General features: G+C 32.3%; 1 protein-coding gene, 1 long non-coding RNA gene and 1 pseudogene across 2 annotated transcripts; 1 reads left to right on the forward strand and 2 right to left on the reverse strand.

The window, feature by feature from the left end:
* Window positions 1-424: 424 nt before the first annotated feature.
* Window positions 425-1,453, reverse strand: LOC120194181 (annotated as a pseudogene).
* A 6,620-nt stretch (window positions 1,454-8,073) lies between these two features.
* Window positions 8,074-16,890, reverse strand: LOC120194184. The gene is made up of 3 exons (XR_005522951.1): window positions 16,753-16,890; window positions 14,862-14,866; window positions 8,074-8,083 (listed from the first exon to the last, which is right to left on the reverse strand). It is a non-coding gene; the product is annotated as an uncharacterized LOC120194184 (long non-coding RNA).
* LOC120194183 lies at window positions 16,887-17,663 on the forward strand. Its single transcript, XM_039196572.1, has 3 exons — window positions 16,887-17,192; window positions 17,278-17,531; window positions 17,578-17,663. The coding sequence occupies exons 1-2, from the start codon at window positions 17,048-17,050 to the stop codon at window positions 17,490-17,492; spliced, it is 360 nt and encodes a 119-aa protein (XP_039052503.1). The 5' UTR covers window positions 16,887-17,047; the 3' UTR covers window positions 17,493-17,531; window positions 17,578-17,663.
* The last annotated feature ends 1,100 nt before the right edge of the window (window positions 17,664-18,763 follow it).

Consider the following 18,763-nt stretch of genomic DNA (forward strand, 5'->3'; position numbering starts at 1 on the left):
TAATTTGACCATTAGCTAGTATAAAATTATCATTCAAAGAGTTGTTCAGCCCATACGTAGGAGCTCGATATCTCTAACAGAAGATCCTGGATTTGAGTTTTGTGAATGAAGAAAAAATAACACTAAGACAGTTTTGTCCCTTGCCTAAGAGTCTAATCAAATATAATTGAAATCTAGAGGATAACTGGACGCCTTAAACCCCCCCCCCCCCAAAAAAAAAAAAATTGCATTGCAATTCACAATTTTATCAGCAAATTTGTATTTAAAAGTATAATTTTACCCCCCCACAACAGGCTGTAAACACTCGAGGCAATGATTCATTCAATACGCAAAATGTCAGTCGTGTCTGCATCTGTTGGTGGCCCTTTTTTTAAGACAACAGAAGCCATTACTCATTATCAACAACCATGTTAAACCAAAAAAAAAAACAAAAATTATTTCTCCAATCTCTGAATAAGTTTCAAACATCAAAATAGTAGATTTCCAGACTGGTGTTCTAATCAGCTAGACCCCCAACCCAATTTCCTACATTGTTTACGCAGAAGCAGAAGCCCCCCTATTACAGAAATCAAAGCCGTACCAAATCCCATTAGGAACAAAGACATTGTAATTGAATGAGGCAGCTTTGGTATAATAGCCATACACCGTCACACTCTCTGGCTTCCACCCATCATATCCACTCCTGTAGAGGTAAAGATAGCAAAACCTGGTACGTGCAAGGACCGTTTATTTGAAATGTATCGGTCGAACACCTTTCAAATGTTCTTGATTGTGGATCATCTAGCCTTGGTGCATACACCTGCTCTTTCCAACCGTACTCCATTTAATTAATTAAACCCCCATTTCCCAATTTCATGATTCCAGTAAGAAAACATATAAACATCCGGAGACACATACCTGATTTCCATAAGCATCGCCAAATGCGAGACTGATCTGATCTCGTGTGTAGGTAGTTGAAGAACAGCTTGTCCTTATTGATACCGTGTAAGAGCAGCTCCTCTCATTCTATGCAAAATAACAGTCATTATATTTTAATTTTAGAGGGTAAATAAAAACAACCCATAAATGCCGACACTATATATGGGAAGAATTCACCAACAGGAAATCTGTAACACAGAAGTTTGGCATCCCAGCAAGATTTGCTTGAAACTATAACTAAAACGATCTAATAATCAAAGGCATGGATGGATGAATAATAATCAGTTGGAAAAAACAAGCAGAAAGTAGAGATCAATGGAATCAGATTCATACCCGGGTTGCATTGACCTTGAAGGACTCGAGAGGCTGAGGCCGAGGCAATGGAAAGATGCGCTTAGCATCAGCTATGGTGAAGAAGATGAAAATCAAGGGGAGTAAACAGATCACAGCTCTCATCATTTTCCAAGATACAATGAATTTTCTATGGAGGAGCGAAAATCTAATATTCTTTATAGTACAAGGGTGTGAGCTTTCGAACAATAAAAAAGGGTAGTCAAGTCTTTTGGTTAGAAAAAATATCTGCGTGTTTATCGTCATTCGTCATTTCTCTGTGTCGATAATAACAAAGATTTTGAATATGAAATATTTAAAATTACCATATCTACCAACCATGTTGAAAAGGAAAATTAGTTAATAAAGTTCCAAAAAAAGAAGACGCCACATGTTCCCATCTCATTCATGTGCTAACATCTCTGCTTTTCTTCATTTCATTTTTATGTTAAATTCTTTGTGCTTGATTTGTTCCCCAACGGAATCATTTAATGTTTTCTTTTTACGAACATTCTTACGAAATGTTTGAATGCACTGCAAAAAAAATTCAACTTCACTAGTGAAGGAATCAATTCAATCCGTGTCTTGTTTGCATCGGAAACAGTTCCCTCACGTTCTAAAAGTCAGAATGAGGGATTGAGATCCATGTAATTGGCTCATATATATAAAAGAAGTTCTATCATCCGAAAAGAGCCGTAAAAAGCACTGCTTCAGTTCAATTCCCCGACAAACAAAATACACATCCCATCGTGGATTTGAGATCATTGTTGCCTCTCCTTTATGTTCTTGAAATGTTATTTCTTGCACAAACAAACACAAGTTATGAGCAATTGTTTCGAAAGAATTTAAGTGCGTGATGGATCTGATGATATAATCTTCCTCTTTATCAAGGCAAAACGTATAGATCTTATCCAGTTTCCCTATCCAGACGAGAGAATTACAGCAGATACTCAATTGAATTTCATTGATAAACAAGGAAATTACAGCAGAATAAAGAAGGAAAGATAAGAAGAGAAATACGAGAGAATTAGTAAGGAAGAGAGGATAACAGATTTGTAAAAACTTTCATGTTTTCCTTTAATTGCCAGCTAATGTAAACACCAAACGAATCGATTTTGGAATGCCCTTTCTTAATTACACCATTTGCTGACTTGGCAATTATTGATGTGTGTGCTGAGTTGGCATGGACTGCACTTGGGTCATAACACTATCCAGTAACGGGGCGAACCCATGTCTTCTGTCGGTACCATTTGAAGAAGAACTAACGGGGGTTTATCAATTTCACTTTTTTCTTTAGTGCCTTGCAACACATAAACCTGCATTGCCATTCAGTCAAACTTTTGGGTTACCTCTGCTTGATGTTTCTTCCCTTCTCTCCCAGCTCTGTCTCAAAAGTTCCAATGAAGATTATATATATGCATACAATGAAGATTGCAATGTGGATTAAACGTGTAATATTACATGATGTTGTCCATTTCGAAGATACGATTATACTGTTGAATATGATATTGGATGGAGTACAACATAAGCATGCACGATCATGCAGAGCATACTAGCTTAGCAACACTCAGCTAGTTCTGTTAGCTCACAGCTTAACAACCTTTCTATTATAGCTGTTATGGTTGTTACGTTTGCACCATTTTACTTGTATAAATATGGGCAGTGTACATGTATAATCTGAGCATGAATAACAAATTACAGTTTCTATTCTCATAGAGTTTTCCATCATGGTATCAATCGCTCAATTGGTTTTGGGATAAGTCTCTTCTCTTCTTCCGTTGCGTGATAGTTCTTGGCAAGATTTCTGAATTAATCTTGCAAGAGTTGTTGTCATGGAATTCGATGGCCCTGGAAATATTCTTGGAAGTTCAGAGTCTTTGAAGCCCAGCAAGATGTTCACCAATAAACGCATCAACATCATGCTTGATGAGATGAATTTCCTTCGATGGAAGCATCAAGTTCTCTTAACAGTTAGAAGTCATCGACTTGAGAGGTTACTCACTGGTGATCTGAGCTCTCCACCAGAGAGAATACTGGATGGTGATGGCAATCTTGTAGTCAATGAAGAATATGATGTGTTTGTGGCACAAGATAGCACCCTGGCCTCTTGGCTCTTATCCACTATCAGTGATCACCTACTTTCACAGTTTGTTGGTGCTGAAATTGCTGCTAAGGTATGGGCTACTGTTCTTAAATTCTTTTTAAATCGATCAACTACCAGTATAATGAGTCTGCACTGCAAATTACGGGCCATCAAGAAAGGAGATGAAAGCATGCGATCATATCTTGCTTCGATCAAAGAAGTTTGCGATGCGTTAGCAGCGTGTGGCAGTGCGATATCTGACATTGATTAGGTTGCCACAATTCTGAATGGACTCCCATTTGAATATCAGCCTTTTGTTGCTGTTATTACCGCAAGCAAGAATGCTTTCACAGTGGATGGAGTTCAGTCTATATTAATCGATGTTGAAGCTCAACTTAAAAATTTTCAAGCTCAATCTCAACCTCTTCTCAGTGCCAATGTTGTACATGTCCAGAATAACAACCAAAGGAAATTCATTGATCGATCTACTGATCCACAGTACACTGGAAATGAAAGAAACTCACAGCAGTACTCTCGTGGTCGAACTAGTTCTCGAGGTCGTGGAAGAGCAAGGGTGCAGTGTCAATTGTGTGGATCTCAACCTCTTCTCAGTGCCAATGTTGAACATGTCCAGAATAACAACCAAAGGAAATTCACTGATCGATCTACTGATCCACAGTACACTGGAAATGAAAGAAACTCACAGCAGTACTCTCGTAGTCGAACCAGTTCTCGAGCTCGTAGTCGAACCAGTTCTCGAGGTCGTGGAAGAGCAAGGGTGCAGTGTCAATTGTGTGGAAAGATGGGTTACACTGTGGATCGATGCTGGAATCGGTTTGATAAATCATTTTCTGGAGTGTTGGCTGACAAACAAGAGTCTTTCAATACACATGTAACTGGTTTTGAGAATGAATGTTATACATATACAAGTAATGGATGTGCACCAGTACAAAGCACTTCTTCAATACCTTCCAGCTCGGATAAATGGGTTATAGACTCAGGAGCTACTCACCATGTCACTCCAGACAGTTCCAAACTTAACGATGGGTCTGATTATTCAGGACCAGGTAAGTTAGTTGTGGGAAATGGTTACAATCTTGATATACATAAGACTGGTTCATCTCTCATTCAAACTAGATCTCGAGCTCTTTAAATTAACAATCTTCTGCATGTTCCTGATGTCACTAAAAACCTTTATCTGTCTCTAAGTTTGCTAGAGAGAACGGGGTCTTTTTTGAGTTCCATGCAAGTCACTACTTGGTGAAAGATAAGAGAACTAGAGAAGTGTTGTTGCAAGGATGTGAGAATGATGGTCTATATCATTTTGCTATTGATCATACACCATGTAATAAGAAACCAAGTTCAATAGTTGTAAATGTAGCCACTAGTGCAAACATGTATGACTTGTGGCATCAAAGACTTGGGCATCCTGCTCATGTTCTATTTATGTAAGTTTGTAAACAGATTGGGGTTGATGTTGCCTCTTCATTCAATAAAGAGAGTATAAAAGTTTGTGTAGCTTGTCGAATAGGGAAAAGTCATAAAATATCATTTCATGAGTCAATCACATTGCATGATAAACTTTTCCAGTTAGTGTTTTCTGATCTATGGGGGCCTTCACATATAGTCTCAAATGGGTACATGTATTATGTATCATTCGTGGATGCATGTACTAGGCACAACTGGGTATATTTTCTTAAGAGCAAGGATCAAACGTTGCAGGCCTTTCGATTATTTCATGCATTTGTCAAAACTCAGTTTGAAACTGAAATAAAGGAACTTCAAACTGACTGGGGTAGAGAATACAGACCATTAACTATGGTATTGGCTAATATGGGAGTTCATCATTGGTTGACATGTCCTCACACCTCAGAACAAAATGGTGTTGCTGAGCGAAAACACAGACACATTATCGAATCAACCTTGGTTTTAATGGCACAAGCATCAGTTCCATTAAGATTCTAGTCTTATGCAGTTAGTACGGCGGTATACCTTATAAATCGTCTACCCACTAAGGTTCTACATGGCAAGTCGCCTTTTGAATCCCTTTACAATAAGCAACCGGATTACAGTTATATGCGTGTGTTTGGATGCAGGTGTTTCCCACATCTTTGTGTATTTCAGCAACACAAGTTGGACTTTAGGTCTCAACCGTGCACATTTCTTGGTTACAGTGCTCATCATAAGTGCTATCAATGCTTAGCTCCAAGTGAGAAGATTTATATCTCCAGGCATGTAGTCTTTGATGAGTGTTTCTTTCCTTTTGCAGGAAGCAGTGATAAAATGGTTGACACATGTCAGATAACCTCTCGAAAGCTGGCAGTTATCAATAGTGCTCATAGAGTGTGTGCTCGAGTTGGTGATTGCATGAACATAGGAAAAAATTCACAGATTGTTATGCAACCATCTGCAGGTAATTCAGTTCCAGAGTCTGACTCTAGTCTGATGAATCAGTCTGCTGAAGATGAAGGTGTTGATTCTGCGCATCTTGATACACCTGAGCTTGGTATTGAAGAAGCAAGATCTGAGCAGTATATAAGTGTTGAAGATGAAGTAATGAATGAGCAGCAAGAGGTAACACAGCCTGACTTAAATGCTGCTTCAAGCTCCAAGACAGTTTTTAGTCATTACATGATAACTAGAAGCAAAAGAGGGATTTTAAACCCAAAGCGTATCTTAGCATACAAAATGATGATGATGATGAAGAACCACATTCAATTTATGCTGCACTTAAGTCTGCTATGTGGAAGACAACTGTTCAAGAGGAATATGATGCCTTGGTCAGAAACAATACATGGACACTAGTTAAACTTTCTGAGGGAAGATTCTCAGTTGGGTGCAAATGGCTGTTTAGAATAAAAAGGAATATTGATGGTACTTTACAAAGATACAAAATCAGATTAGTGGCTAGAGGTTTCTCTCAAATTCCTGGGCAAGATTTTCAAGACACCTTCAGTCCAGTGGCAAAGTCTTCTACAATCAATGTGATACTTGTTGTAGCTGTACAAAAGGGGTGGTGTTTAAGACAGGTAGACATAAACAATGCCTTTTTAAATGGTGATTTACATGAAGAAGTTTATATGAAACAACCTCAAGGGTTTGAAGAAGTTGACTCTGATGGAATACCCTTAGTATGCAAGTTAAATCGAGCTCTATATGGACTAAGGCATGCTCCTCGAAACTGGTATGTTAAGCTAAAGGAACACCTACTACATATTGGCTTTGAAGCATCACTTGCTGACTATTTCTTATTTGTAATGAAAAAAGAAGAATATGTAGTTTATGTCCTTGTATATGTGGATGACATAATTCTTACTGGTAGTTTGGTTTGCAAAGTAGAAGAAGTAGTTAAATTGCTCGGTGAGAAGTTCTCTCTCAAGGACTTGGGGCAACTCAGTTTCTTTCTAGGAATTGAAGTCAAGTATGTGGGTGACAGCATATTTCTGAGTCAAAGAAAGTATATCATGGAGCTGCTGGATAAAGTACATATGAGCAATGCCACACCGATGCCTACACCAATGGTCTCTTCCCTCAAGATGTCCAAAGAAGATAGTAGTCCTCTCATTGATCCAAAGGAGTATAGGAGTCTTGTAGGATCATTATTGTATGCGTGTCACACAATGCCAGTCATAGCATATAGAGTCAATAAGCTGGCACAGTACATGCATGCACCTTGTGAGCAGCATTTGTCTGTTGTGAAGCGAGTTCTCAGATACTTGAACGGAACCTTGGATTATGGACTTGTTCTGTCTCGAAATGAATTGTCATTGCAACTGGTTGCATTTGTAGATGTTGACTGGGCAAGAAGCATAGATGATAGAAGGTCAATCTCAGGCAATTGTTTGTATCTTGCTGGTAATCTAGTCGTATGGAACTCCAAGAAACAGAAAATTGTTTCCAGGTCCACAACCGAAGTGGAGTATAGAAGTTTGGCTGATACATCCTCGGATGCCACGTGGGTGGCTGCACTACTCGACAGTATGGGGATTAAGCAATAAGGTATTCCTATCATCTGGAGTGATAATTCCAGTGCTATATCGATGAGAGCCAATCCAATTTACCATGCCAAAACTAAATATGTGGAGTTGGATATGCATTTTGTGAGAGAAAAGGTGGCAGCTAACAGATTGAAGGTAAACTATGTACCCTCTTCGCAACAGGTAATTGATGGCTTAACTAAAGCGTTGTCAAAAGTTTATTGCCATACGTTTAGACAAAGGTTAGGTGTTGTGTCATTAAAAGAAGTTAAAGATGGAAGAAGCAGGGAGCATATTGGATGGAGTACAACATAAGCATGGACGATCATGCAGAGCATACTAGCTTAGCAACACTCAGCTAGTTTTGTTAGTTCACAGCTTAACAACCTTTCTATTATAGTTGTTATGGTTGTTACGTTTGCACCATTTTACTTGTATAAATATGGGCAGTGTACATGTATAATCTGAGCATGAATAACAAATTACAGTTTCTATTCTCATAGAGTTTTCCATCATATGAATATTCGATAATGCTTCTGCAAACGGTTTTCGTCTCATTCTTCGTATTATTCATTTGGTCTGCATCATTTTTTCCTCCTATGTATCCAAGAGATCGAAAAATTATTATTTTTTATTTTATGAACCCTCACTCCGTAGGATATAAACTCAACCAATAAAATTAAAACATGTCATCGAAATTTTTCTTAGTCATCGTTAAATTTGAGCTTAATTTTTTGTATTTTTTTGTTTCCACGTCAGTATTAAATCTTCCTCTCTTCTTCAACCTCGCAATTCCATCTCTTCCCTCTTTTCATCAGCCACAATCACCATAGCCACTGTCACATTCAATGATATAAAACTATGGCAATCAGTTTGGCATCTGAGTACCTCCAGAAAATCTGAACCTTTCTTTGGAAAGCTTACCATAATGTCTTGGCATTGATCGGTAATCTTCAAGTTAGGCTTCGAACACTTTCACTGGTGTGTAATCATTGTAGGTGCAGTTAAGAAAGCATTGAACACATCCTTTTTTTCCCCCTTCGGCCTGAACAATCTAGAGAGCGTCGGGTTCAATTACAGTTTCACTAGTGTAAAATTTTTGAATTTTATATCTAAAATAAGAAAGTATCCATAGATTATGATCATGCAGCGGATATAAAAGTATCCATCATAAAACACATGAAGGTGCTGGTCACGTAAAAAGCTAGGGTGATTATGGTTAAACTTAACGAAGAGAGGGGAGAGAGAGGTCGAGAGGTTGAAGAAGAGATGGAGATTTAATGCTGATATCAAAATAAAGAAATAATTAAAAATTTTACCCTAAATTTAATGATGATTAAGAAAAATTGCTGACATATTTTAATTTTATTGGTTGGGTTTATATTTTATATGGTAAGACGGATTAATTAAATAATTTCTTCTAGATATCTTAGTTAGATTACTAATTTTTTATTCTTTGGAGTAAAATCATGCTAAAAGTTAGGGTCTTCATGGGTAAACATTTTTCTTTAAATGTGATAATAATTTTTTGGTAAAATTTAGAATGGGATAATATGTTAATAAAAACTAAGTACATCAACATTAATAATAAAAATAATACTCTTGAGATAAATCGAATCAAAATAAAAAATAGTAACTGAATTTAATGCATAAGAAGTTACGGAATGGGGAACAATATTAGATGAACCACTCTCAAAATTGGTAAAAAAATTTTTTTTTTATAAATTTAAGGTGAATATAAGGTATTATATGTTCAAATATTTTCAATAATTCGATAATAAATGTTCATATCTTTAACATATGTGATGTTTGAACTTTAGACCACAAAAAATAATTATAAATCACATAACTATTGAGGTAGTTTGATTCATGTAGAAACATAGAACCATAATAGAATAGAATATGGATTTATTTAATTATCAAAAAATATAATGATTTATTTAAATAAAATGTGAGAGTTTAAGGATTTTTTTTAAATATGATTACTTTTAATTTTTTTAACATTTTCTAAAACAAACATTAGTACTTTTAAAAATTAATAAAAATGATTTTACTTTTAAAAATGTGGAAAATAAAATTATATATAATTTAAACGTTTTTCTTTTATAAGAAAAATGTATATTCTAGAAGGATGTCATTATTGTACCTTAAGAAAGCAAGAGCAAAATGGAAATGACTTAAAAATAATGACTGGTTGTAGTTTTATAATCTTTTCAAAATCAAATGTAAAAACAGTTCTATTTTTTAATGATAAGGAGGCAAAAGCCTAACTAAACAGTTTTAATTTGAGTAGGAGTGAATAAAACTCGACTAGATTAAAAAAATTAATTTTTTTGGCTCGATTCAACTCAAAAAAATTTGACTCGAATTGACTTCGAGATGCAATTTCATAAACTCGACTTAATTCTTAAAAAATTTCAAGTTCAAATCGAATTGTAAAATGTAACTCGAATAACTCAAAATTTTTAATAATTTGTTGATTTATTTTCAAGTTTGAGTTGAGTCCTTAGACTTTGTAATATATATATATATATATATATATATATATATGAAAAAAATAAAGAAATATATTTGTATTATATATATAATTATAAAATCATTTAAATTAGAATCAAATAATTTTATAATATTATAAATATTTATAATTAAATTTAAACAAAACTTAAAAAATCGACTTGATTTGAAAAAAATTCAAATCAAGTTCGAGTTATAAAATAAAACTGTCAACTTGAATAACTCGATCGATCACTCACCCCTACATAAGGATGTGCAAATCTGGGTACCTTGGTTTTCGGATACCCGATTAACGGGTATCTGCAATATTTGAGTCGGTGATTTCTAGGCCCGTGTCCTGACTCAGATGTTGCAGGTATCCGGTATAGTTTTTTTCATTTTTAAATTATTAATTTAAAAAAATATATACACAAATTTAAATATTCGAAACTTCGAATTATATATTCCAACATCCAAACATAAAATTTAAAAGTTAAAAATACAAAATCTAATAATTCATAATATAAATAATCTATTATATATATATATATATAACAAACAAGGTACCCGGAAAATTTCAATTTTGTAATCCGGGTCCGACCCAAGAAATATCGGGTCGGGAAACCAATTCGATTGGGTAATTTTTTTAAAAAAAAATTACTTACTTTTTAGGTCCGAATTGATGATTCGGATCAACCAAGTCCGATTGTTTTGCACACCTCTAGTGGATAGATGCCGGAGCGTTGGATAAAATATGCGTCTTGTAGTCACAAGCTTGATCAAGCTTAGCCATACTGTTAGCGATCATGTTTTCTTCGCGTGGAACCCAGAGAAACTCTGTTTACCAACTGCGGGTGATTAACCTATTAATAGCTCGAATCACAGGAATCATGGCACAGTCAGCATCAGGATCGAAAATAATTCTATTAAAGAAGCAAAAATAAAAATATGAAAAATGCGTTACATATAAAAATTATATCATAAATAGGCTTAATATAAAAATAATTATCTAAATTATACTCAAAATTATATCTTAATCAGTATCTAATATTTTTCCTTTATATTTTTAAATGTCTACTGTTAAAAAATGTTAAATGATCTATATCACATTTAAATTCTTTTAAAAATATTATTTTAAATTCTTTTAAAAATATTTTTAAATAAAACTTAATTTTAAATTAAGAAAAATAAAAACATGGCACATGTCAAATATCTTTTTTTTAACGGTAAACACCAAAAAATATAACCAAAAAATATAAGCACCTACTTTTAATAAAATTAATTAAGGCACCAAAAATCAATTTTATATATAATTTAGTCATTTATTTTTACATTAAATCTCAGAAATATAAATATGAACAGAAGTAAAAATATTGCAAATGCATTAATAGAAATCATAAAATGGTTTCGGTTGTTGAAGAGAATCTTGTTGTCCTTAAAGATTTTGGATTAAAGCAATTACGTATGCAATATGTATTAGGGATGTTTAAAAATATCCGATATGACGACCCAGTCAAAAAATATGGGTATTCTTTTTAAAAAAAATCAAGTTCCAGGTCGGGTACTCGGCCTGATATTTCCTGAGCTGGGCCCTTGTTACAAAATTAAATTTTTTGGTACTCAGTTACATTTATTTATTTTATATAATAATATTACATATTTAATTATTAATAATTTTATATATTAAATAAAAATAATAAAATTAAAAAAAAAACTCCCATGAAAAAAAACACTTTTAAATCCTAAGTTTGAATGTTGGAGTATGTAATTTGAACATTTAAATTTGTGTATTTTTTATAAAATAATAATTTAAAATTGATAAAAATTAGGTACTCGATAACTGAATTACGGGTCCCGCAAAATTGAGTACCTGATTACTGGGTACCTGCAACATCCAAAATAATAGCTCGAATCACAGGAATCATGGCACAGTCAGCATCAGGATCGAAAATAATTCTATTAAAGAAGCAAAAATAAAAATATGAAAAATGCGTTACATATAAAAATTATATCATAAATAGGCTTAATATAAAAATAATTATCTAAATTATACTCAAAATTATATCTTAATCAGGATCTAATATTTTTTCCTTTATATTTTTAAATGTCTACTGTTAAAAAATGTTAAATGATCTATATCACATTTAAATTCTTTTAAAAATATTATTTTAAATTCTTTTAAAAATATTTTTAAATAAAACTTAATTTTAAATTAAGAAAAATAAAAACATGGCACATGTCAAATATCTTTTTTTTAACGGTAAACACCCAAAAATATAACCAAAAAAATATAGGCACCTACTTTTAATAAAATTAATTAAGGCACCAAAAATCAATTTTATATATAATTTAGTCATTTAATTTTACATTAAATCTCAGAAATATAAATATGAACAGAAGTAAAAATATTGCAAATGCATTAATAGAAATCATAAAATGGTTTCGGTTGTTGAAGAGAATCTTGTTGTCCTTAAAGATTTTGGATTAAAGCAATTACGTATGCAATATGTATTAGGGATGTTTAAAAATATCCGATATGACGACCCAGTCAAAAAATATGGGTATTCTTTTTAAAAAAAATCAAGTTCCAGGTCGGGTACTCGGCCTGATATTTCCTGAGCTGGGCCCTTGTTACAAAATTAAATTTTTTGGTACTCAGTTACATTTATTTATTTTATATAATAATATTACATATTTAATTATTAATAATTTTATATATTAAATAAAAATAATAAAATTAAAAAAAAACTCCCATGAAAAAAAACACTTTTAAATCCTAAGTTTGAATGTTGGAGTATTTAATTTGAACATTTAAATTTGTGTATTTTTTATAAAATAATAATTTAAAATTGATAAAAATTAGGTACTCGATAACCTGAATTATGGGTCCCGCAAAATTCGAGTACCTGATTACTGGGTACCTGCAACATCCAAGTCGAGACACGGGCCTACCAATCAACTACTCGAAGACCCTGGTACATGAAACTTTGAGTATCCGAAAACCCAGATACCCAGATTTGAACACCCTAATATGTATGTATTATCAATAATTAATAAATATTCAAAACAAATAATGCCTTAATTATAATCACCTTTAGATTGTTTAAAAAAACATGTTAATATATAATTGTAGCATGAATAAGGAAAATATCTTTAATAAGTTTATATTTATAATTTTTGTTATGTAAAAAGTAAAATCTTAAATATTAATTAAAATCAGTTGATGTATTTTAATTTATACTTATAATTGACAAGTGCATTATACAAATATATAAATTAATTTCTTTTAATATTATGAGATTATTATAAATAGTGTATGTTTAAATTTTTTTATTTAATTAATAACGTAAATATATCTTATAAATATAATTACTCATATTCAAACACTTCTAAAAATACTATCATTCTCTTTTATAATCATTTAATGAGTTTAAACTATTTTTCTAAATATTAAAAAATAAAATAAAACTATTTCGAGAAACATGAACAACACGTACACAAATAGAAAATCTCAATTTCAGCGATCAATATATATATATATATATATCGTGAGAAATAAATTAATAAATTAAGAAAAAACATTTGTATTGTATCCATTTTCAACTGATATGATTTCGATAGGCTTTATTTATTTTACATTAATAAATTCTCAAGTTAATTCTTGAAACTTTTGGATTATTCAATTAATCGATTTTGTTGGAATTTACGGAAGCTCGAATTAACAACCGAAAGAGTTGCAAAAGAGGTAAATTGGCAATAATTTGATTCGGTAGTAAGGAGAGTAAATGATAGAGAAATTTGGCACAAGGACATATAGTGGTTTGTCTTATTAACCAAGTCTACATCAACTATCTTAGTTCCTCACTAAAGATTTTCTAACAAAGTCACTAATTTGTTCTTTCTTTTTCAAGGATCAAGAGATAATCTTTACACTCCCTAGTTTTTCACTTGGCTAAACTAGAATCAATCACTTTTTCACTAAAGAAAATAAATGTAAACAAGAAAACCCTTATAAGGTAGGTGTTTACAAATTAAAGCTCACTAAAACACTAATATTTACAAGAGAGATAAAATAAGATTGAAAAACTATTCTCTTGTGTTTGAATGTTTAGATAGGTGTTCTAACCCTTCTTTAAGTATATTGAACTTGTATTTATATTTTAGAATGAAGTTGTGGTCGTTTCTAGCTGTTAGGAATGATTTTTAACTGTTTAGGGATTAAATCTATGCAAAATAAAATTGCCCAATACAGAGAGTATCAGTACTCTTAAAGAGAGTATCTATACTACCTTTGTTAATTTTTAAATCAACTAGTTGTTACTAGCCGTTGAGGCCTGATGGTATCGATACTATTCCTATGGTATCAATACTACTTTACAAAGTAGTATTGGTACCCCTTTGAGTATCAGTACCATTTTTGCATTTTGGAATTTGAGCATTGTGGTAGTATCGATACTACCTAGTGAGTATCGATACTTACATTACTTTTGATATCGATAACGTATGAACAATATTGATATTGTTCATGAGGTATCGATAGTGTAAGAACAATATCAGTACTTCTCCACTTTTAAGGACTTTGAATTATTTTTGAAAACTTTGAATAAATTCAATTCAAGTCCAAAAATATTTTAACTTAATTATTATATCAAAATATAGTTAATCAGATTTAAAGAATAATTCAAATAATAAGACATACAGATGGGAGGTGATTTTATTGAAATATCACTATGATAAAAATAATTACTTGTCTGACATATTTTCGCTTAATTTTATCAATCTAGCACCCTTTATGACAAGACGTGGATCGTCATCCGTGCCTTTCCGAGGTTTCATCCGAACTAGTGTCACGTCATGAAAGGCGTGGATGGTCATTCGCGCCTTATCCAAACTGGCGCCACGTTATGAAAGGTGCAGATGTAATGAGAGGCATGGAACGTCATATGCGCCTTTCTGGGCATCTAACACGCGTACGTAAGAAGCAGATCACCATTCGCGCCTTTCATTATTTGTTTCAAAAATCTCGGCCTTTAAACTCTCTCCTCGCCTATAAATAACACTCTTTCTATGTAAAAATCACCACATCAATTCCTTGAATTTTTGCTTCACCAATTCCTTCGATTTTTTGTTGTGAGGTAAAATTATTTTTTATTATATTATATTATATTATATTTATTTTATATATGATTATTTGAAGAAAAAATATTGTTCTAATTATTTTGTATTATTTTTCATGGTTGTAAAATTGAAAAATGGGATCATATGTCGAGACATTTTTGTCGATACGGTAACAATATAAAATTATATTATTTAAATTATTGTTAAATTTTTTAAATTTTTTATTAGGTTATATTTTAATCCATATATTATTTATATAATTAGGCGTATTTCAACTATTGTTTTTGTAGATATAAGACTCAATTTTTCAAATTTTCATAATGACGCATATTTCAGCTATTGTTTACTATGATAGAGAAATTTGGGAAGATGAAATCGGTTTCGTGTTCGCATCAAATCACTCTGTCAAAATATCTTTCAATAGAAACATAACTCTTGAGGAGCTGATAACAAAGATTTCAATAAAGGTTCATATTGAAATTACTAGAAAACTATATTCACTTCAGTACGGATTTCCAAACACAATATTTTCGTTAAATTATACAATGTTCTAACTATCAAAAGTAGCAAAATACCTTGAGATATGATGTTCATCTAAACGTAGTAAACTGTATTCCATTTCATAACTACAAAGATTAATAAAAAAATTAATATAATAAAATTTAATAAAATAATAAATTATTAATTTATTATACTACAATAAAATGTTTTACATTCTTAATAGAATTTGAACTTTGCGATAATTTGAGCTTTAAAAGAGTTTTGATGTTTGTGTTTAATGTGTGTTTGAATGAAGAAGAGAGGATATATTTATGGGGAGAGGATAAGTGGTTTACCAGGACGGGGTATTAATGTGTGAACGATTGGAGGTATTAATAGAAGGTAGAAACTTGAAAAAATACGGATGACAATTTGCGTTTGTATTTACGTGACATCAGCTCGGATAGGCGCAGAATGATATTTCGGTAAAAAATCCCAGAAGAATTTTCTTGTGAAGGTGGACAGATGGGAAGACTGAATTGCAGAGAAAGGGAGACTCATAACGTGTAATAGTGTGAAAGTCGTGTACAGAGCCTCATTTCACATGACTAACTGGACACGCGGTGCTCAGCTTCAAACCCAAATGGTGGGTTTTCCAATCTCCCGGCCCCCATCTGTACCATATTTGATTTTTTTCATTGTGATATTTTTATCCACAACTGATTTTTTTTTGACAATGATTCTCATTTATCGACAAATCAGATCTCTATAATTTATGGTTTCTATGTCAGGAAACAAATGTACGTTATTTTTCCAATCAATCCAACTTTTTTGGATTAGTTCTGCTAACGATATTCATGGAAGCGCCGAGGTAAAATGATTCACGGTTGTTAAACTAATTGATCAATTAGGAGGAGATTAATCTACGACAATTGGATTAGAAATGGCTGATTAATATATCAAGAAGGGATAAATTAGGAAAACAGACCAATCCCAAAGGTCCAACAGGCAGTGCAATAGTAAAATCTTGCAAGAAAGATGGTCCTGAATCATATGTAGTTGGCGACAATAATAGGAAGTTGATTGCTTTGTGCTATCATATTGTTCAACAATCAACACTAATATATATAAAGTATCGCCAACCCAACTAAGGGTACCTAACCTTCGATCCATATGGTAGGTTTTTGTTTCTTTTTAACAGGAGAATGTTAGGTGATTTGATTTATAAAAGTTAAAAATAAATCATGAAAGAAAATTCAACGAATTAATGATATAATATGAAACTTTGTGGGGTGTGTTCTAAAAGTCCACGAGCACTGTGTTGACCCAGCGACCTAAAAAAATCCCTCCCACCTCCCGCTTTCCACATTGCCTTTTCCGTGTGGTGCACAGATTTTATAAAATGCCAAATCACAGACCCAACTCCATTAAAAAGCTTCGCAAAACCCAGAGAATTCCAAATTCTCACGCCTATTTATATGGGCTTATTTTATTTTAAGGTCCGAATCCCTACATCCTCCATTTCACTGCTCTGTATATAGGAACCTCAATACCTCACCTTTCTGTTTAAAAAAAATATCCTACACGTTTCTTGTACTTTCTTGGGTGGATTGTTCCAGTTCCGTGTCTGGTTTTTGGCTGTGGCACTATGTCTTCGGGATTATGTTCGCAGGGTGGTTTGGTCTTAGCAACTGCTATGGTTGTTTCCAGCACTGTGATTTTCCTTACCCTTTCAAGGCAAAAAAATTTGCTCCCTCCTAAGCAATCTCTTCGTTCTTGCCTGTCTTCCTCAGGTATATTATCCGTATATCCTCATGTATTTTTTTTCTTGATTACTGAAGTATGTTTTTTTTATTAATTGTTGGTGGATATTATCAGAGGGGAAGAGAAGGGATAAAAAGAAGAAGAAAGTGCAGTTTGCCGAGAATGTAAAGGAAACGAATGGTAATGGAGAAAAGTACAGGAAAGAACAACGAAAGAAGTTGATTGCAGAAACAGATAGATTTTGCAGGAATGAAATGCCTCCTAATAGGATTGCTTTATACAATGGAATCCTCAGGGATCGTGTGCATAAAATGCAGAGTTCGTATTGATTGTTTACTTTTTGCTGCTTCTAAATTTTAAAAAACATCTTTTTTACTAAAAAAACCTATTTTGTAGAATTAAAGTAAATGATATTGCCCAAATTATTGGTTTTTACTGAAATTGTTGAGCAAAGATTGTAAATTCCGTCCTTGAAAAATTAACTTCTGAACTGTTTTCCATTAATACTTTGTCTACTTTCTTGACTCGTCTTTTTCATTTTTGTCTGCCGAGAAAAATTGCCAATGAAAAGTCAAGACATCTTAATTAATTAATTCCTAATTCTACTATCGAATCTGCACTTGGAAAAAAAAATCAGAACTATTCAAATTTTGTAGGAATGTCAATCCGGATTGGTTATTTTCAATATTAAATGAAATATTGATGTCTAAGGATATCGAGGTAAAAATAATACCATTAATAACATAAGTAGTACATAAATATTATGCTTACAATAAGTATTCAAATTATTGATCGTTTTTTATAGGTATCTAAATTATTTTTTGAATGATCTTGATGTTTAACGTTATAAATATTATCGCTTTAAATATATAGTTGATGTTAAGTGATATATATCATGATCTGATAATTTCAAAAAAATTATTTAAAATTAAGAAATTAAAATTATATATTAAAAATAATTCCAAAAATTTGAAAACTTTCATTTCAACATTTAAACTCATGCCAACAGTTAATCTTTATCGTCGACGAAGTTCCTTTAGATCTCATCTCCCCTCGACGCCAAAACAATTATAAAATCATGAACAATTGACGGTTGATCGACAATGAATCGACATTTTATACCCGCAACCTCTAGGATAAAAATCATGATCTCATATATTTTCGACGGTCAATTGACGAAAACTACAACGACGTATAACTAGAGGATGACAGGAATTACGTTGCTGGTGGTGATCGGGGCCGGAAAGGACGATGACGGTTGGTCCGGGTTAGGATTTGGGGATTATGAACTTTGAGTTTTTTTTTAATTTAAAAGAAATTATGAATTTTTTTATAAAGATAGTAATATTTTTTTTAAAATTATCCGATTGTGATATTGTCATTTAACGAAAGAAACTAATGTTGTTGATGGTCTGGGCAACTAAAATAGTAACATTTATAACGTTAAACACCGAAATAATTCAAAAAATAATTTAGGTACCTATTCGTGAAAATTGCTATAATTTAGATATTTATTTTATATTTAACCCTAGATATCATATTTTAGTTGAAGTTATATATATTTAATAATTGGTACTCAAATAAAATATTAAATTTTACC

The sequence above is a fragment of the Hibiscus syriacus genome, unplaced genomic scaffold (genome assembly GCF_006381635.1).
Source record: "Hibiscus syriacus cultivar Baekdansim isolate YM2019G1 unplaced genomic scaffold, ASM638163v2 tig00116997_pilon, whole genome shotgun sequence".
Classification (NCBI taxonomy): domain Eukaryota; kingdom Viridiplantae; phylum Streptophyta; class Magnoliopsida; order Malvales; family Malvaceae; genus Hibiscus; species Hibiscus syriacus.

Bases quoted from the DNA above. Each gene is read 5' to 3' on its own strand.
- LOC120194183 (XM_039196572.1), top strand. From the start codon at position 17,048: ATGTCTTCGGGATTATGTTCGCAGGGTGGTTTGGTCTTAGCAACTGCT. The intron at 17,193-17,277 runs GTATATTATCCG...GGATATTATCAG, and splicing joins TTCTTGCCTGTCTTCCTCAG to AGGGGAAGAGAAGGGATAAA.